General features: G+C 31.7%; 2 protein-coding genes across 2 annotated transcripts; one reads left to right on the top strand and one right to left on the bottom strand.

Annotated features, from left to right (window-relative positions):
* Window positions 1-3,930: 3,930 nt before the first annotated feature.
* Window positions 3,931-7,033, top strand: LOC133194799 (protein SLC31A2-like). The gene is made up of 4 exons (XM_061330739.1): window positions 3,931-3,946; window positions 4,068-4,141; window positions 4,431-4,545; window positions 6,234-7,033. Exons 2-4 carry the CDS (start codon window positions 4,069-4,071, stop codon window positions 6,586-6,588), a joined length of 543 nt encoding a protein of 180 aa, XP_061186723.1. The 5' UTR covers window positions 3,931-3,946; window position 4,068; the 3' UTR covers window positions 6,589-7,033.
* Window positions 7,034-10,862: 3,829 nt separating this feature from the next.
* Window positions 10,863-18,065, bottom strand: LOC133195267 (uncharacterized). The gene is made up of 13 exons (XM_061331124.1): window positions 18,038-18,065; window positions 17,212-17,270; window positions 16,735-16,819; window positions 16,387-16,507; window positions 15,804-15,979; window positions 15,421-15,642; window positions 15,113-15,343; window positions 14,826-14,929; window positions 12,906-13,083; window positions 12,467-12,808; window positions 12,044-12,316; window positions 11,270-11,592; window positions 10,863-10,947 (listed from the first exon to the last, which is right to left on the bottom strand). Exons 1-13 carry the CDS (start codon window positions 18,063-18,065, stop codon window positions 10,942-10,944), a joined length of 2,148 nt encoding a protein of 715 aa, XP_061187108.1. The 3' UTR covers window positions 10,863-10,941.
* Window positions 18,066-19,550: the final 1,485 nt, after the last annotated feature.

Genomic DNA, 19,550 nt, shown 5'->3' with positions numbered 1-19,550 from the left:
AGTAACACGCAAACAAAGTTAAAATTAACATTATATGACTATCACTATTTATTACATAAATTAACTGAGTGTTAAGATTTCAACACTCTTAAATGTCTGATAAAATATATTAATATCACATCTGGTTGTGAAGCTATTTTGATGCGACATGATCGACTTTAATTTATTTAAAAAATACCAACGTAATAAGAACCTGCAGATTCTTTTCCTTACAATAAATACTATAGTAAACCATAGTTTACTATAGTGATAACTTTGATACTATGAAAACTATAGCTAACTATAGTGATAACTTTGACACTTTGATTTACTATAGTGAGAACTTTAAAAACTTTGATTTACCATAGAGATTACTATGAAACTTTGATTTACTTTGGTGATAACTTTGACTTACTATAGTGATCACTATGACATTATAGTGATAACATTGAAACTTTGATTTACTATAGCTAACTATAGTAAACTATATAGTTAACTATAGTTTACCATAGTACTTTTTGTTAGGGTTTATTGTTCGTACATTGCTATTTGAACGATTTTAATGTTATGATACATATCTGTGTCATTTGTTTCCATTTTTTTCCTCGATCCAACAACAGTTAAATTTCCTTTTTTCTCTTGTGAATCGGTGAATGAAGCCTGAGAAACCAATATTTATTCCCTAATATTCAATAGTCAAAAGGATATTTCATAAGTGATTGTATGAATTGATTAATGTTATTTGCTGCACTGAGATATTGATTACAATTACACATTTGTAAATCAATCTATACATTGAAAAATATAAAACAAAGAAAAGGACCCATTATTATGATGTGAGATTACAAGTGCACACGTTCGTTTTCCTGTAGAGGATGTTGTCGTGAATCTGCGCTTTATTAACCCTTATGTAGAAAATGAAACAAAATACCATTTGTTTAAAGGGTGAAGTTTTCAAGGGAGGATTGTTCAAGTATGGCGTATCAATCTGTATAACAAGCAAAAGAAAAGTAAGTTGATTATGTTTTATGATTATGTTAAAAACATATCTGGTATAATTGTTTTAGGCTTAAAAACCTATTTTTGAGATAAATATGAAAATAACAGGAAATAAAATTTGTTTATATATTGTAATATTCCGTAGATAAAAGAATAGAATAGAATTTGTTTCCAAATTAGGGCCTCGTGGTTCATGACATATAAATGATTACAGATAAATGCACATAATACAGTTAAGTACAATGTAACTTGGGTCATTGTTAGTTTGTTTAATAGCATGATGACTAGATACAATATAACTTAGAAAATCATCTCATTGTCCAGTTTGTATGAAAATATAATGGTAACAAGACTAGATACAATGCAACATAGAAAATCAGCTCATTGCTCAGTTTGTATAACAATATCATAGTATGATAACTAGATATAAAACTTGAAATGATAATGCAAGAAAGGTTAGTTAACATAATAGATTTTAAAAGTTACCATTCATGCAACATAGTGAATGTAACATTATGAGTAGAAAATCTATAAGTTAAATCAGGGGTGTGTAGTATAGTACAAAGATCCTTGATTATGTGTTATTACTAAAGATGGCAAGAAGCACAAGAGACAAAATCATATTAATTATGCTCATTGTTGCTCAAAGAAAATTGTACGAGCACATCTATATGTGTAAAGATAATGGTAAAGAAACAAAATTAAAAAAAATAGATAAGTAAATGCTTAGTTAGGCATACAAAGAAAAACATGCAGCAAGAAGTAATGAGGTGTTCAACATTAATTAATCCACTTTTACTTGGAGTAATATTGCATGTTACATATATATGTTGCACACATACAATAACGTAATAATGAATATCATACACTGCTAAGAAATACAAAATATTGTATGAGCTCATGTCTTGAGTAAGATGCACATGTGTATGGATTAACAGCAAAGAGCAACGAGAGAAGATGCTACATGATATATCAAATCCACTCTTGTCTAGTGCAATTAATACATATAAATGTATAAAATCCTATAAGAAAATATTATAATAAATGATTCTGTACATAAAAATCCAATATCTTGAATATGCAATATTTGTAAAAATAAGAAAAAATAATGCATCTATACTTCATAAACCCAGCGTCTGTCATAGTAAGGCAAGAATATCATAGTCTTGACAATTCAAATGCTAAACAAATTATATAGTGTTAAATCATTAAATTATCGGCAACTGCTCTGTATTGGCAAAAAAGTAACTTTCTCATGGGTGCATTCTTTGGAAATTAAGATTAAAGAGAGAATATATTTCATCCTCAACCATATTGAATGAACACTTCATACAAGTTTTCGCAGTCCGAAACAAACCTAAGTATCTGCTTGTTTCATTTCTAAGTTACGTGCAGAAATTCCAAATTTAGTGTCTTTCTCTGATAAAATTTGCTCAAAATTGTCAAATAGTTTTCAAAATCAAAGTATTGCTTATTTTACCGTATTCATCAAGACTTAAGTTGAAGTTATAAAATACTGTATACAGGAAAATTTATGCCCCCGTTTTACTTTTGCCTCTTTCGCCCTACTCACAGGTGGGCTAATTTAAAACGGGGCGAATAAAAAAACCCACACAGTACAATTTTTTAAACAAAATTGTGACTGGGCGAATTTAAACGGGGCAAAATTGTTTGCAAGTGTTAAAGGGCGAAAATAAGACTGTATACAGTATCTCTTTTTGTACCATTCTCAAAAATATGAATCTGCTAAAATTTCTTGCTCTGTGACTTAAAATTAAATATAGAGAGTGCTGAGTTTCTTAATTTTGGAAAGTATTTCAGTAACATGTTTATGCTTGCAGACCAAGATATATTTTTTTAAATTCAATTTATCTGCATTGTATGCTGCTTGCAAAAGGGGAAATAACTGAGCTAGATTTTCTAGTCGACGTCAATATTTAAACAGTATGATATATTTAAACGAAGGGAAAATCTTCCCAATTCAGCAAGAGCAAGAACTGCAAATTTAGAACTCTCTTATGAACTCTGAGAATATATCACATTAATATGTAGTTTTTCACACAAAGCTTTAGAATGTATTCCACCTAGATCGGTTGAATTATTACGGAAACGTGCTGATTGAGTATTAAATGGACCCCAAATTTCACAACCATATAGAAGAATAATTTAAATGGTATGATCAAAAACATGAGTAATATTTTTCACACGAAATAAAATTAAAAACACAAAATAACCTTCTAAAGTTGGAAGTAAGCTTTTAGTGATTTTTAATTTTTTTTAAACCTTTATTCCAACGTTATTTTTATAAACTTTGTAGAAATAATATTATCTTGTACAGAATTTTTTGAATCAAAAATATTTCGATACTGAATAATAATATTTTATTGTTGATTAAAAATAACTTTCTTAACATTGGCGGATCGAATTATCGTGAAACTGCAAAAAAGTTTAATATTTTGGCGTTTTTCACGATAATTGATTATATGTTGTTTAACGTCTCATTCAAGAATTTTTCACTCATATAGAGACCTCACCGTATGCCGGTGAAGGGCTTCAAATTTAGACCTATACTCGACACTCAGGGCCATTGTGAGGGTTTTTTATCGTGCCAATGCTTACTGTGACACGAGACCTCGGTTTTTAAGGTCTCACCCGAAAGACGTGGTGATCTAGAATTAAACCCAGGCCTCCCGATCACGAAGCGAGCGCCCTTACACTAGGCTACCGTGACCAGTTTCTTTTTTTCACGATGAAGTACAAGTATATTGTATTTCATGTTATACATGTCTATGCTTGACTTTCATGCTGCTTTTTTTTAAAATTTAAATTCAGGATTATACATGTAACGAGTTCAATAAAATAATACCTTCTTCTTTGTAAAATCTCGGAGGCCTTTGGGATTTTGGGGGTTTGATTTTGGAGACTTTTGTGGTGGGGATTTTTGGGTAGGACCTTGGAGGCTTTTATGGTGAGGATTTTTTATTTGGTTAACAGGTGAATCATGAGGAACAATCTTTTGTAATAAACATTTATTCTGTATCAAGACATGTATTCAGTGACTGGGATGACAATTCTTTTTAACATTTTAGGATGCACGGTTACTGGACAACGTCGACGAAGCTCCATTTTTTGCACGATGCGTGGCATCTGGGAACCGAAACAGGTAACTAAATTTCTATTTTTAAGGACTATGTTTTCATAGAGTGCTCAATGTTTCAATGAAATTTAGACATAATGGCTTTGATATCTTGAAAATGTGCCATGAATATCGGACTTTGTAAAAATAATATTTCAGAGAGTTCTTTCTCGTATTTTTCTTTGATATGTGAAATTATTTGTAATCTTATACAAATTATAATCATTAAAGTTAAAAAATATTCTTATAAACTTAAAGAAAAAACGTTTTATAGAATCTGGAGAATACTATTTATAGATTTTCTTACTATTTTCAGGAATAGCAATTGCCATGGCTATAAGTGCAATTCTATCTTTTGTATACGAGTTCCTTGACCTAATTTATTACAGAATTATTACCACGATGAGACAAACAGAAAACAATTTTCAGCAGTAAGCTTTTATTAAACGTGTTTTACATTTTGATTCAATTTCTGAAGAGCAATATGCTAATATAAGGGACACTATGTTTGAAAAGTTGATTGCATTTAAATATACCTTATTAGGTCACCTGATTCACTCAGGTGACCTATTGCTATCTGTTTCCGCCCGTCATCATGAGTCGTGCGACTTATGCTAACATTTGAAAAATTTCAGCTTCTTCTATGGAACTGCTGAACCTATTTCACACATTTTTGGTATACATCATCTATGGGCAAAAGGGTACAAGATTGGTCTCTGTCTCCCCCCCCCCCTCCCCGGGGCTGAGGGATGGGACCAATACCATCAAAATTACAAAATCAATGCTATCTTCAAAAATACCATTCTTCACTCCTGGACATCAAGCAGTCAAACTTTTTGCATTGTTATAAAAAGCATTGAGCCCTCTACCAAAAAAATTCATGGCCCCAGGGTCAGGTGTCAGGGTCTTGTGTTATGGTTGGGCTCTATGGATCATATAGTGAATATGCATAAGTTCTTTAAAATCTTCTCCTCTCTAGTTTATTTAGCAAGGGTTACCTCTTCCAAAATTGAGAAATTCATGGCCCTTGTGTCAGGGGTTTTGGTGCTGGGACCAAAAGTCCTAGTCCTATATGCTAGGGTTCTAGTGAAAATGCATTCTTTCTTTGAAAATCTTCTATGCTCCTGAGAATTAAGCAAACAAACTAGGTACATGGTTATGATGAGCATGGCGGTCTGTTCCAAAAATGTGAAAATCATGGTCCCTGAGTCAGAGGTTTGTAGTTAGGGCAAGGCTCAATAAATCACATTGAAAAATACATGAATTATTCGAAAATCTTCTTCGCTTCTCTTTGATATTTAGCAAACATTCTATCATGATTAAAGGTGCCTCTTCTAAACCTTTGCAATTTACTGCCCTTGAGTCAGGGGTTCTGCTGCTAGGGTGGGGCTCTATTGATTAAATGCTCCAAATCATATCTGCTCCTAGCCATCTAAGAGATAAACAAAGTTCAAAGTCTTAATGGGCAAGGGTGTTTTACCAAATTTGTGGAATTTTCGGTCACTTGGCAGTTCTATTGATCATAAAGAGAAATGTGTTCTCTACTTCAGGAGACGTTATTCCCCTTTTCTTTTCAAGTACGATAATTAAACGCTGTAAATAATGTAATTGATAGGACAATTGGAGAAAAGACTTATACAAGACTTTTTTGATAGATAACACAAAATAAGCTTTTTAAATAAAATAAGAAATAAGAAAAATAAGAATAAGAAATAAGAAAAAATACTTTATATATGTACGTTAAACGTTATTCAAACACCAAGAGAGGCAAATGTTAAAGGGATTGTGCTGAGTTTACTATGTTTAAACTATTGTATATAGTTTGGTGATGGAAAAATTGCACTGGCACTCACAGGCAAGCATACGTAAATAGATCTACTTTGAGTTTTTGCTGAGTACCAGTATATCTATTTTACTTCTATTGTTTTTGGGCAGCGAATCTTTATCCTTCAGTTAATTACATGTATTTAGTAAATTGTCATTCTATGGATCCTTTACAGGGTTGTATTATACTCAGGGGACCTTTAAGACCCTCGGGTCTTTTGTTAAAATTGAAAAAAAAACTTATTTGTCCACCATTTCTAGTCAAAATAACGCAATTATGCTATTCTTTGGACAGATCTACGGCATGCAACCCTATTGTTCTCCCTAGGCGTTGCATTGGATCGCTTTTGTACATAATAAGGGTTATCAATGGGTACATCCTGATGTTGTGTGTTATGACGATGAATGTATGGATATTCGTGTCTGTTTTGGTGGGAACCATGCTAGGCTTTTTTATCAAATACTACTTCAGAGGAAAAATTTCTTCCAAATCAAAAGAAGAAGCTAAAATCAAAGAAGCACAACCCGAGCAGAGACCAAACTGCCACAATACATCAAACGAAGCAGAAACTCTGCTTCTACAAAACATTCCATGTGGTGGATCCAAGTCTAAGAAAAATAAGACTGGTCATAAAATTTCACAAGTTTAAGAAGAAATAGGGAAAATTACAACTTTCTTTTGTCTTGTATCTATTTTGCTAAACGTGTATTTCCTAATGTTTTGGATATATCATATGTACAGAGGCAACATGAGCTGCTTTTTCGGAGTCGGAAACTTTTACTGTAAAATTATAATTCACTTAATTACTAACAGAAAAAAAAAACCAAGTCCAAAGACTTAATTCTGTTAATATTTGTGTGGAATAATATTTAGAAGCCCTGATTGTTGCAAAATTACAAAAATCAATTTCTTATATAAAACTATTTTACATTCCATACTATAGAAATCTTCCTTCTGACAAAATCTAACGCTTAGTTTAAGCTTATTTATCATTAAGGTTTAAGTATTAGTCAGAATTGTAATAGTAGCACATTTATATATCAAAGTAAATTTCTTAAAAGTACAGCTCATATTGTTTTAAGTAAAGAGCTCAAAGCATCTGTTATTATAATTAATAACATGATGGTACGTAAATGTTCTTTAATATATGTAACTTGCTCTTTTGTGAATATAAAACAATTCTGCTCATTATCTGTCTATTCTTTAAAAGTTACTTTCTATAATTACTATGAAATGTTCTTTTTGTGAAGGAAATTTTTCAAAAGTTTACGTGTAGCATATCTGCTAAGAGCGCAACTTGTACTTTTACTTGGAATATACCGAATATTTCACATTTCTTGGCTATTCATTAGCAAACATCATTAGCAAAAAGTTTAAGCAGTGAGGATAAAAGGGCGGCAATAATTTGATATTTATTTGAATGGTACTTGCTTTCCTTGATATGTCTTACTCTAGGCATTATTGATCAATAGATACTGGAAAACTACTTTGTGAGAATGTGCATGGTTAAAAAATATCTTAAATTCTTCATAGTGCAGATTTTTCTGCTGATCAAATTCCACTGTTTAGATAACTATACATAATCATGTATACTGAGTATATCTAGTATAATGAAAATAAAATCTTTTCAACGACTAATTCCAGTCAGCTTTTTGTCCTTACTGAAAAGCAATACTGCATGCACAATAAAAACTAAAAATTAATCATTTCAAAACGAAATGAATGCATCTGGGACGCAACATAGAGCTTATCCAATGTTACTACATGTATCTGCCATTCACCAATAGCCGCCTAATTTGGAAAATAATCTATCAAACTGAAATTGTGAAGGACAATAAAGAAAATACTTTTTGAAATATTCAATGGGTTTTTTAATATATTCGATCAGTGCATATTATCTATTCAAGATATATTACTAAAGTCAGGTACTCTTCACACAATTGTTCCGAAGAAAATAGTTCCATTCATGATCAGTAGATAAAACATTACAACAAATATTAAGAATAATCATGTATATTTAATACGTTAAAGAAAACAAAATTAACGTTAAAAGATTTTAAGAAAATCACTTTTTCCCCAGAAAAGCAAATAAAAAGTTTTCATATTCCTACGCTCGCTGCCTCCTCAGTCTTTTTCACGAAAATATATAGGTCACACTTCGATTGATAATGATAAATCTTTTCACCAATTATATTACTGTCATGATTATTGTTCGTTAATTGCCGTATATTTTCTTTTGAGTTAGAATGTTAATCATTAACTGTGTGTGTGTGTTTTTTCTCTCTTTTTTAAATTACGGAATGGTTATTATGGTTAAACACTTCTCGGCAAAGCAACGTGATTTTCCGAGCTCGGAAAGATCTTCGCACGTATGTAGACCTAGGCTATTTGGTCTTGCAAGAACAGGTGTGTGCACCGTTCCCTAGTGACGCTTAGATTAGGAGACTGGGTATCAGTACTTGCTACGGACATAAAGAAGTTTAGAACTATACACCAGTTTCATAACAAGTGCAGGTTTTTTACTCAAGGTGAAGCCTTATACTGGGCTAGAGGGGCTGAGTTATGGTCATCGATCTAACACGAAAATGTACTATTTTTGTAAATAAAAACATTTCTAGAAACAAAAATAAAATGAAGTTTATCTTCAAAACGTCTGTATATTCAAAATCAGTATATGGTGGAGGAATATTCAGTGATGCTCCATAGCCGCAACCGATCTCGCGCTTTCCTTTGCGTTTAACAACGGCCGTCAATGCATCACTGGACGAGTTCATTAATTACTCTAAAAGGTGACAGGTTGGACCATCTTTAACATCTACCTATACTTTGAGTGATAGTACTTTTTAATAGCACAAAATTAAAAAATAAATTAAAATATATCCTTGATAGATCTAAAGTTTTGCTATTTATGAAAATGGGCTATCTTTGATAATCCATAACGGCTTGGACTTGTTTTGAATTTTTTTTTTACAGAAGATTCTATCATTGGAAAGTTAGATGGTACACATGTAGCACAGGCCCATAGTACGCGGGATTTTTTGGGAGTCCCCCCCCCCCTTTCACTTTGAAAACGTTGCTATAGGCCTGTAACATGCTATTTGGATTAAATATTCCTGAAAATGAGTGAGGCGTTAAATACATTTTTAAAATTATACGATTAATTATATTTAGTTTATGTTCTATGTGAAATTAAAACTATTTTTATGCATGTGCAACTTTGTGATAAAGTCACTACATGCATGTAACGTTATATAGGCCCCTATGTACATGCAGTTTGTTTCCTACTATATGCATATTTTATTCAACATAAGATGTTGAAACTCAGTAGCCTAAATACTATCAGATTATGTCATTTTAGGATATTTATGTATAAGGCACTTTTATAGTTGACTTTCTACAGCTTGAGTATCTCTGACGTTTTGTCAGTAATACTTGTTTTTTTATCAGAAATCATCTGAACACAATGAAAATTCGAATAAATTAAAAGTCGAATATCTTGGATATGGGGTAACCCATATCTATTCTTGTTTAAGAGTGCATTCTGTATGTATGGTAAGAGACAACAGGACAATGGTTTACACATTTTCATCAATATATCACTTAAGAATTGGGTTTGTCATCATCATCTAGAGTCTTCTGGTTCAGAAACATGAATATCCTTGATATCATAATGCTCAATGCTCTCTACAATTTTTGTTATGGATATATATGTCACCATAAAGTCCTTCTCCTCTGTTTCTTACAAATACATGCTCGCTCATCAGATAAAATTAAACGACATTAGAGCTATATGTGTACTTTAGCTAAAGTGTCATTAGGCATTTATAATTGAAAAACTTAAAGGCACCTTCTTGCCATAGTTCACGACATTCTCTGAACTATGCACCTGGATATAGGATTGTAGACTTAACTGTACAACATTAACAGAAAATCATTTACCACGTAATGTGTTGCATCTGATTTCAGAGTTTGGTAAGTACTGGTAAAACATGAATCCTTAAAGTGTATGATTTTTTTAATTATACAAGAGGAATTGGTTGTTATCATAAAAGAAACTGCCAAAAGGACATTACATTGTTTTCTTCCTTCTTTCTTTTTGGTCGACATTTATTTCGATTACCCTCTTTCTTTCTGGAATGACAATAGTGGTAATGACTGGCGCATGCAACTTTATCCATAATCGCATTTGAATTCATCGACTCAATTTGCTAGAGTTACTGAATTATTTTTTAGAGAATGTTTTCTTTATTATGGATGTTTTCTCGACATTCCAGAAGGACATTCATACAAAAATATTTGACAAGAACAATACCACAACAGATATTAAGTCAAATGATTCAATGAGTTTGTCTGAAATTGTGAATCTAATTTGACGTTAAAAACTTTAATGGCATCATAAAAACTGTTGTTTTACCGTTTCTGCCACTACTGATTTAGTCACAAATCTGTGTGAACATGTCACCTCTCTGTATATTCCACAACAAATACATAGTCAAATGATTTGAAGACTTTCTCCGAAAAAGTGTGAAACTACAGATGTAGCTTTGACGAAAAAACTGTCATCATTGCATTGTTTTTACCGTTTCTGTCACTACTGATTTAGTCACAGATCTGTGGATTACCTTTCGGTATATCCCATCCGAAATCTTCTGCACATCGTCTGGGTAACCAATTTGTATATTCTAATACTTAATGTAATATTCACAACATACAGATTCTGAGTGATATCAGTTTGGAAGAAGCTACCAGAATACTGGGTTTTATGTCAGATTATTTTCAAATTAAAAAGTTAATCTTGGTGCATAATAGAAGTTAAAAACAAGATCAACAATGCAAGCGCCATGCCAATTTTTCAAAAATTCAAAAACGAACAAAAATACAAAAGCTTTGTTCATTATATGGACAAATAATTTTGACCAATCATTTTAATCATTAAAACAACCGTTACAACATACATGTAATTAAAGTCTCTTTTTCGTTAGGAAAACAAGGATAGGAGATCTCATGCCTGAAAAAAGATAAAATAAGTATTATAATGATTAATCTATGAAAAATAAATAGTTTTGATTTTGTTAACTTTATCAATTTAGTGGTAACGTTGCATTTTTCTGTTTAACAATAATTGTACACTGGGTCATAGATAAAAGAATGCCTAGTCATGCAGAAACATCAAATTTCATAATAAAACAAAGAAATGAAGATTTTATTTAAATGCATTTTTATATCTAATAAACATTTCAAAAGAAAGTTAAAGAAGAAATGTACGAGCAAATGCTTTACCACAATTGGTTAATTTTGTTATAAATTAAAAAGAATGCGTCTGTACAAACCGGTTCGTATTGCAGTGAAAATCCTCTTCTCTGTAATAAACCATTGGAACGGAAAACAACCTTGACAGTGTCATTAAATTTCAGCGCATGCGCACTTCCAGGTATATGTGTAACATCACAATACTTCTGTGAATTAATTTCCAAGAAATCATTTTCACAATTTAGTGACGATTCCAAGTCCAAAGTCGAAATACTCAATCGGAAGTGTTGTCTTTGAAATGTAGTAAAATACCATTCACAGACTACATCAGGTTGATAGATACCAAATGATGGTGGATTGTGAATCCTGCCTGGATGATCCACCGTCACATTATGACCGCAATCTAAATATTTATTTCAATTTCATATTGAGCACTACAAAAAGTGACAGATACCAAGGATTCACTGAACAAATCAAAAAATAGCTGTGAGTTTTGCAAATTCCTATGTTTAAATTTCAAAAGTAAATATTTTGTTTTTGATATTAATTGTTATGAACGCCTCCTATAATGCTTTACTTTATCATAATGTCAAAAACACTCAATGATGACATTCAGTTACATATCAATTAAAAAGAAAAAAATTAGTTTCTTAAAAAATAAGGATTTTTCAGTCTGCTATTTCTCCAATTCTGTTTAATTTGATAAATTATATTAAAGTAATTTTTCAAAAGTAAAAATAAGCTACATTTCACAATACTGCGTGAAAATATTAAACAATGGAAACCAAAGCCGGCCACATTTAGCAGGAAAGAAATGATTAAGGAAATGGTAAAACACTGCTTTATACACATACCAGATCTTAGAGTGAGCTTCAGAGGTCTTCCTTCCTCTTCTTCTATGAGGGTCGATAACTCCAGTTCATACTGTCTACCTATATTGCGACCTGTGGGAAATATGAACTTGCCTACACTGGGTCCTAACTTGAGTACTTCTTGATCCATGTCTGGTAGTACTCTGTATTTGAAGACGGAATTGTATGACGAGTTCTTTGAATTTTCTGGGGAGTCCCAGGCCAATCCTATCAATCCCGCCGAATTAATCACTTGTTTTATTGAAGGTGCTGTATCTACAAATAAACAACAACAAATCTTATTCAGGGGATATTTCCATGTGGAAAAGGTACAATGTGAACAATTAATGAATCCACACTTTCGCAGAAATTCATTTTAATATACAAGTATTAATTAATTTATGAATTGCTCTAAAATTTGCTGACCTATAGCTGCAATGGATATATTAAATCCGCCATGTTTATTAGCACTTCCAAAAGAGGACCTGAAAATTATCTTGGCATCTCTTTCTTTTGTTATGTAATATCCGCCAGGTGGAGGCTTTTTGCAGAAACGGTCATCGTTTATCATGACGTATTCTTCCGTACATGCTGACGTGTTATCTGACAAATTTATAGCATCGAAATGTATTTTCAACCTTTGACCCACTGATGCCCTAACATTCCACTGACAAGCGACATCGGGTTCGTAATACTCATTCAGGAAATATGGCGAGTGAAGGGAACTAATGGTTCCATTTGGAGGGAGAACAATATCGTACCCACATGCTGAAATAAAACAGAGAATAATTATTTATAGTAAAATTTTCTGCTATTTATTTTAAGAATTATTTATTTTGTACTTAATATGCTAGTGGAAACTTACCGGAAATTGCGGATATCGGGGCCGAGGTTTCTCCTCTTCCGTTCTGTGACAAAGCTGTCACAGTCATTTCATATCGGCCACCGGGGTGATTTGCTGTGTAGATATAGTGTGTTTGACGATTCGGAGCAATTGTAATTGTTGAATGTTGCAGACTGTTCCTTATCGTCAATAGATAGCCCTTTAGGAACATTGAGTTCGTATACAGTTATTCATTTATGTTACAACAAAATATAATTATGTACATTTTTATGTGTAAGCAAAGCACATATTCTTTGTTGTTTAAAATGATATAATGTCTAAGTTTAAATTATGATATATGAGCAAGATGCGTAAGGGACAAGTTTGGTAACAGCCAAATTTAGTCCCCATTAGATACAGAAATAAAAAAGCAATTAAAATTGTAATATTTTGCAATTAAGGTATGTCATTCGTCAGATTTTGAGAAAAGTTTGGTCAGAACCTCTTAACTTTTAAACCGTAAATCACAATTCAATCTTTAAAACATATTTCAATTAAACAATGCAAATTATACAATATTAAATTTAAAAACTACTCACAAAATCATAAAGAAATGAAGAAACAAGATTTATAGGGCACTATTTCTTGTGGTGGAAGGATATTTGGAAGAAAATTCTTCAAATCTACACATTTGCTAAGATTAATATCTGGGAACTTTAATCCTTTTTTTTACTCGGAATTTTTTTTGCTTGCGTTATTATATGCTAAGAATATTAAAAATAGGATTCAATTAATGTTTTAAGAACAAATTTTACACATTCACTCAACAGACTTTGCCAAGAAATGAAGATATATTGAAGAAGTTATCATAAAATTTACATGGTTTTTGGCTGAAAGTCACATATTTTGACCAATTTCTCAAAATTTACATCACTGACCCCAACTTTTTCTGTCATTATTTTAAACTATAGGATACTTCCAACCGATCAGCACTAAAGTTTTAGAAAGCTTGATACAAGAAAATATTTAATTGCCTTATAAGATTTTGAATACCCCAAAACGATACACAATAATTTACGCGCATTAATTTTCAGGGTTTTTTTTCAATAATAAATACGATTCAAACTATTTTACATAAAAAATAAGATTTTATCTATTGTGTTAATTATATCTGGTAAAATATGATAAAGTTAAAGTGATTGACTTAAAAGTTAAAAATTTAATTGCAAAAAAAGGATCAAGCTAATTGTACTGTTGCTCAGTAAAACGCACACTGACCCCCAGTTTTCTCAGCAATTTTGAGTCATGCTAAATAAGTGGTATTCTAAAATATAATTGTCAAAAAATCCTTGATATAATTCATTTCAGGAGTGACATACCTTGAGAGCTTTAAATGATGCTTGTTTCAAGTCAACAATTATTTTGATACAAAGCGTAAATGGAGGCCACAAGAAGTGACAAATTAAATAATTTTACCAAACCCTCTATTCTGATGAAATTTCGTCACCTGAAATACTTTAATTTCATTTCGGAAAACAGAGAGCAGAAACTTGCATGTCTGTGATTTTGATAGACAAGATGTATTTGATACAAGTGCATAAAATATGTGAATATAATAAATATGTAAATTTAGTAGATCAATAGACAACCATGTAATCTGTATCTCCTGACGCAAATGTCTCTTAAAATTGAAGATACAGTAATTTGAATACAAAACATGTAAAATTCAGAAATTAAAACATTTTGTGACTTTCTGACGGGATTTGTGTATGGTATCAATTAAAATCAATACTCATTTTGATACAGGGATGGCAACAAGATTTTTGAAAATGAACTATTGCATTGCTCTAAGAGACACCCCAATACATAGGCCTAAAAGGAGTCTTTAGTTAACCAATCTTGTCCTTGGGGAAAGTTATATATATAATGAAACATGCTGTTAAACAAATTACATGTACTTACGCTTAAAGGAACACTTGTACACGGAGGTGACCAGAACACTCTTAGTGTGTTCTCGATTAAAACAACCTGAAAATCTTGAACCTTTCCTGGTATACCACTTGGAACTACAATATCAACAAACTGAACATCAACAACTTTAAAATATATCAATATAAAGGCATTATTATACAAAAACACATATAGATTAACGCCATAGAATTGAAAATCGTTTACTAGATAATAAACAGGAAGTCCAAGTAAAAAAATTAAATGAATCTGACGGAACAAATATGTACCTCATAACTTACGTTTTGATTCTTCAGGACAAGGCTTTTTTGTTGTAGTTACTGGTGTTGTTGATGTAAATTCTTGTGTTGTAGTTGGTAACGTACTAATCAATGTTGATGACGTTGAAATGGAAGATGGGCTTGTCGTTACCTGAGAATGTGTCACATGATCGGAAGTTGTTGCTTCTTCAGTAGTACTGGTAGTAGAAGTAGTTTGATCTGGTTGTTTCCATTCTGGCAAGGGCGGATCCCCTATGGATGATTCAGGTATTTAATGACCCTTGAGTAATCCAGTATAATATTTTTTTGCAGATTAGTAACGTTCTTACCATTCTCACATCCATACAACTTCTTGATCTTCCAGATGTCCATTTCACTAAATCCAGATCGCTGACCCATAGTTCCGCGAGTGTTAAATTTTGCCACTAATGTCGGGCTTCCATTTTTAGAAAAGGTCGTTGCACCATAATGCATAATACTGCCATAGTCATAAATGGTTCCAAAGGTATCCATTATGTTCTTTTGCTGTTTGGTAAAATCTCTAGTTTTACCTTCAGATATAGACATTTTACGTCAAAGAATGTTAAATATTAAGTTCATAAATTTTCTTGCCCAAACGGATTTTAATGGATTTATCTTCAAGACTAGGGACACTTTTGTGAAATTTATGCAACCTAATTTTTAACTGTTTAATAGCATAGGAACTATATACCATCTTGCACATTCTCCCAGTTGACTAGAATATAATCGTCACGATCATATCGACTTTGTTCGTGGAAGAATCCAGCAGCATGGTTCATCTCGTGCAGAATAACGCCTTTGTAGTAGCAGGTCGAACCAAGAACGAGGTTCTGAGGACCAGTGTCCCGACCAATAGACGAATAGCATCTGGAAGTTAAATGGTAAAAGATTCTTGTCAAATGACGTAAGTGCCAGACAACTGAAGAAGAAAATTTGCATTTGAGCTCTTTTCTTCATAAATTGTGATTTATGTTCTTTTTTTCTTTGAGAAATCACAGGATATTGTACAAAATAATTGTTGATCCTAAATAAACTTTACGCGATTTGGTAAAACTGAAGTGTTTTTCCGGCAAAAGTAAAATTCTAATAAATCAAAAAAAAAAAAAAAAAAAAAAAAAAAAAAAAAAAAAAAAAAACCAAAATAAAAACAAACAAACAAACAAACAAACAAACGCCTTTGTACTTTTGAAAACAAATACAAGGGCTTCTGTCTCAACCAAAAAACGATTACAATTAGTAAAAATTTACAATTTTAGCTGAGGACACATAATTACCCTGCTCCATCCCTGATGACGACATAGTCCTCCTCATTGGTCCTCGGTCTCCACTTTAAACAAGACTGGTCATTGTTGTACTGGTCTATTGCCGACTGAATAACACTGAGACCATAGTTACCTAAAATTATCAAGAACCTTTACATGATTTGATGTAAATGTAACGTCCATAGAATTAAGGGTGCACTTCTTTTTTAAAGAAATGGAATTTAATATTGTGAAAAATTCTCTTTTTTTCTTTTTATGAATGCTTATATAAACTTACAGCAATGTTTGAGTAAGACAATAAGGTATGAAATTTTGAATTATTGTACACATTCCTTGGCAATCTGTTCAGGTTATACGTACTGATTCCATTCTTTTCAATAGTGTATGGAATCACGTTATTTTTCCATTTCCATAAACTGACACGAATAGCGTTCCTTTTCTCTCTCTGAATAAAGCAAAGAACAACAACTTTTTATTGATATCTAATCAGTGTATGGTATCATATAGACTTAGTTTAATAATGCTTCAAAAGTCTTTATGAAAACATAAAAAATTTGAAGTAGTCTATTGCTACATGAAGTACTTTTAAAATGCAGTAAAGGTGGAAGGTCAAACCTGATTTTATTATTACCTGTAGGTTACATTTAGCAGAAAATTCAATAAATATAATTCTAAATTGACTGAATAAATGTAGAACCTCTTGACATATTAACAATTTATCAAGAGTAATGAATCATTTTAGTTTTTACATGCGTTACCGATGTTAGATAATGAACCTGTTTACATACCGACGGTTAAGAACTTTTCACAGTAGAGAAATTAACACTGTTTACATACGTATACCGATGGCTGTCCAACAATGTCTCCTTCGAGCAGATTCTCCAATATTCCTGATTCTATGTACAAATTCTATTGTTATACTTTCATGTTTAATAGTCAAATTTGATTGGTTTCAAAACATTTGTTAAAAAGTACTTATACCCTACCGCGTGCATAAATCACGCCCTCCGGGTAACATTACATAGTAACGGTTGAAAATGCACGACGACGGGTAACAGTATATTATTTAATGTTAACAGAATGTTTGCACTTACTTTTTCTTTTCAATGCATTCTAAATACATTCAGTATAACAAAAAATATTACATATATTATATGGGATAACGTGAAATTGTTATTCCTTGAAAAGGGATAACATGTGAAATTGTTGTCCCTTGAAAACCATTGCTGACCTCGGTCCCGCCTCGGTCAACAATGGTTTTCGCAGGATAATAATTTCACGTTACCCTAATAAACATGTAATATTTTTATAATTTATTCACAATCAATGAAAACTGATCGTAAATTCAACTGTTTTCACTTGTAATATCAATGATGAATTGCTCAATCAGTCTTCTTGCTTGTCTCTAATGAATGAATACCCCCATGTTATAATAGTTACTGCTCCAAGATTTTATCTACCATCATTTCGAGATTCATTGCATATTCGAGAAAAATTTCATATTTTCTTTATCCTTGAAAGAAACACAAATGCTTCTTTTGAAGTTAATTCTCCAAAAACCTCCACTTACTTAAAAATCGAAGAAAAAAATTAGAATTTTTTAAGCCAGTTGATTTTTATTTACTATGAAAAGAAATAATTGTAAAACCTAGCTTTGTCTTACCCCTGTTTGCCTTTACTATGATGTCCATAACACTATAGTCCAGTGGTGATATTTTTTCTTTGTTGTCGACCCGAGGAACTGAATGTTAAATAAAAAAAAACTTTTGCGATATTGGAAGAGTTTTTATATTCGTTCACAATTTAGGCTTTCTAAATATCTTCGATCAATCTGATTTAAGCTATGGTTATTAAAAAAGAATATATTAGTAATTCCCAGTTTCCAGTATCAAGTCTCTGGTAAGTAAATGTTTAATTTACAGGAATAACGGATAAATTGCAACTGTAATAAGATTTGTTTATTTACACTGTATTTGTTTACTAAATCAAATGTTTATTTCATCTTTTCTGTCATCCGCCGATTTAATGAAGGCGTTAATTTATGAATCAAAATATTTCCTAGCGTGTGTGAGTGCTAAAAGAATCCATTGTAATTCTGCTCTTGAAAATATTTTGATTTTTGTCTATAATGCAATGGATAAAAAAAATCCTAGCAAGAGATTCGTGTAGTCATAGAAAAAGACAATACAGTGTTTTAATGGAACAAAACATACCATAGCTAGCCCTTGATATGACCTACAAGCAAAGATGTGATACTCTTAAAATTACATGAAAATAATTCTACAATTTAATGGGTCTTTATTGTTTCAAGAAATATACGAGGAATCAAAAGATGCTATATTTTGTCTAAATCGTGACTAAAAGAAGAATAGTTTGAAATAGAAATGTCATACACAACTCCTTAAAATTTCATTAATTTGTTATATATATGTAATAATATATATATAACCTAACAAGAGAAACAAAAATTCAGTTTAAGGAAATAAAAAAAAAATATAACATTACTTACGTTTGTAACACAACAAAGAAAACACACCACAATATAAAACATTTTGCAACCTTCGACTTCGCACGAAATGTGAACTTTTAATCAACATTTTAAACCTCATGTTAAGTGCTTGTTTATAAATGGTTTAATGAAACATCCGTAACAATTTCTTTCTTATTTAGGGTAATTGGAGATAAAAACCTCCACTACATGAGAATTTTAGTCGGTGGGCAGGCCCTAAACGTTTCAAATTATCCTGTATCATGCTTTTCAGTCCTTTACGTAGGAAGTACTCGTACATTGTAATCATGGAATCAATATTTTCTTTATTTATCATTTTCAGGAACATGCGCTTTTTAGAGTTGTAGGAAGCGCATATTAAACTAAAAGTACACTAAGTAACATTTAGTAACCTTGTATCAAAATAAAATAAAAGCCGGTAAAAAGTACAATTACTATCATGAATAGTCGTGTCATGACAGCAAAGAAAAAGACATGAATGGTTAACAAAAAGCGGGAATAAACCTTAATTTCCTTTTCGCCCTTGTGGTCAGTCGTTTGAACTGTGACCGTCTACAGTTTATAAGATGCATGATACCATTTTTTCCCTCATTAAGTCATGTTTACCTGTCATGGTAGATTGCATTTGTATGTTGTTTGACACCTTTGAAAACGATTGTCTCGATAA

This window comes from Saccostrea echinata, unplaced genomic scaffold (genome assembly GCF_033153115.1).
Source record: "Saccostrea echinata isolate AGI-Se365-2 ecotype Australia unplaced genomic scaffold, CSIRO_AGI_Sech_v1 ptg000001l, whole genome shotgun sequence".
NCBI lineage: Eukaryota > Metazoa > Mollusca > Bivalvia > Ostreida > Ostreidae > Saccostrea > Saccostrea echinata.
This window is presented reverse-complemented; position numbering and strand designations above follow the sequence as displayed.

What these genes read in the sequence shown, in the direction of transcription:
- LOC133194799 (XM_061330739.1), top strand. Translation starts at nt 4,069, where the DNA reads ATGCACGGTTACTGGACAACGTCGACGAAGCTCCATTTTTTGCACGAT. An exon ending in GCATCTGGGAACCGAAACAG is followed by an intron (nt 4,142 to 4,430) that starts GTAACTAAATTT and finishes TACTATTTTCAG; the next exon opens with GAATAGCAATTGCCATGGCT. An exon ending in ACAGAAAACAATTTTCAGCA is followed by an intron (nt 4,546 to 6,233) that starts GTAAGCTTTTAT and finishes TTCTTTGGACAG; the next exon opens with ATCTACGGCATGCAACCCTA.
- LOC133195267 (XM_061331124.1), bottom strand. Translation starts at nt 18,065, where the DNA reads ATGGACATCATAGTAAAGGCAAACAGGG. An exon ending in TATTGAAAAGAATGGAATCA is followed by an intron (nt 16,508 to 16,734) that starts GTACGTATAACC and finishes TGATAATTTTAG; the next exon opens with GTAACTATGGTCTCAGTGTT. An exon ending in GAAGCTCACTCTAAGATCTG is followed by an intron (nt 11,593 to 12,043) that starts GTATGTGTATAA and finishes ATAAATATTTAG; the next exon opens with ATTGCGGTCATAATGTGACG.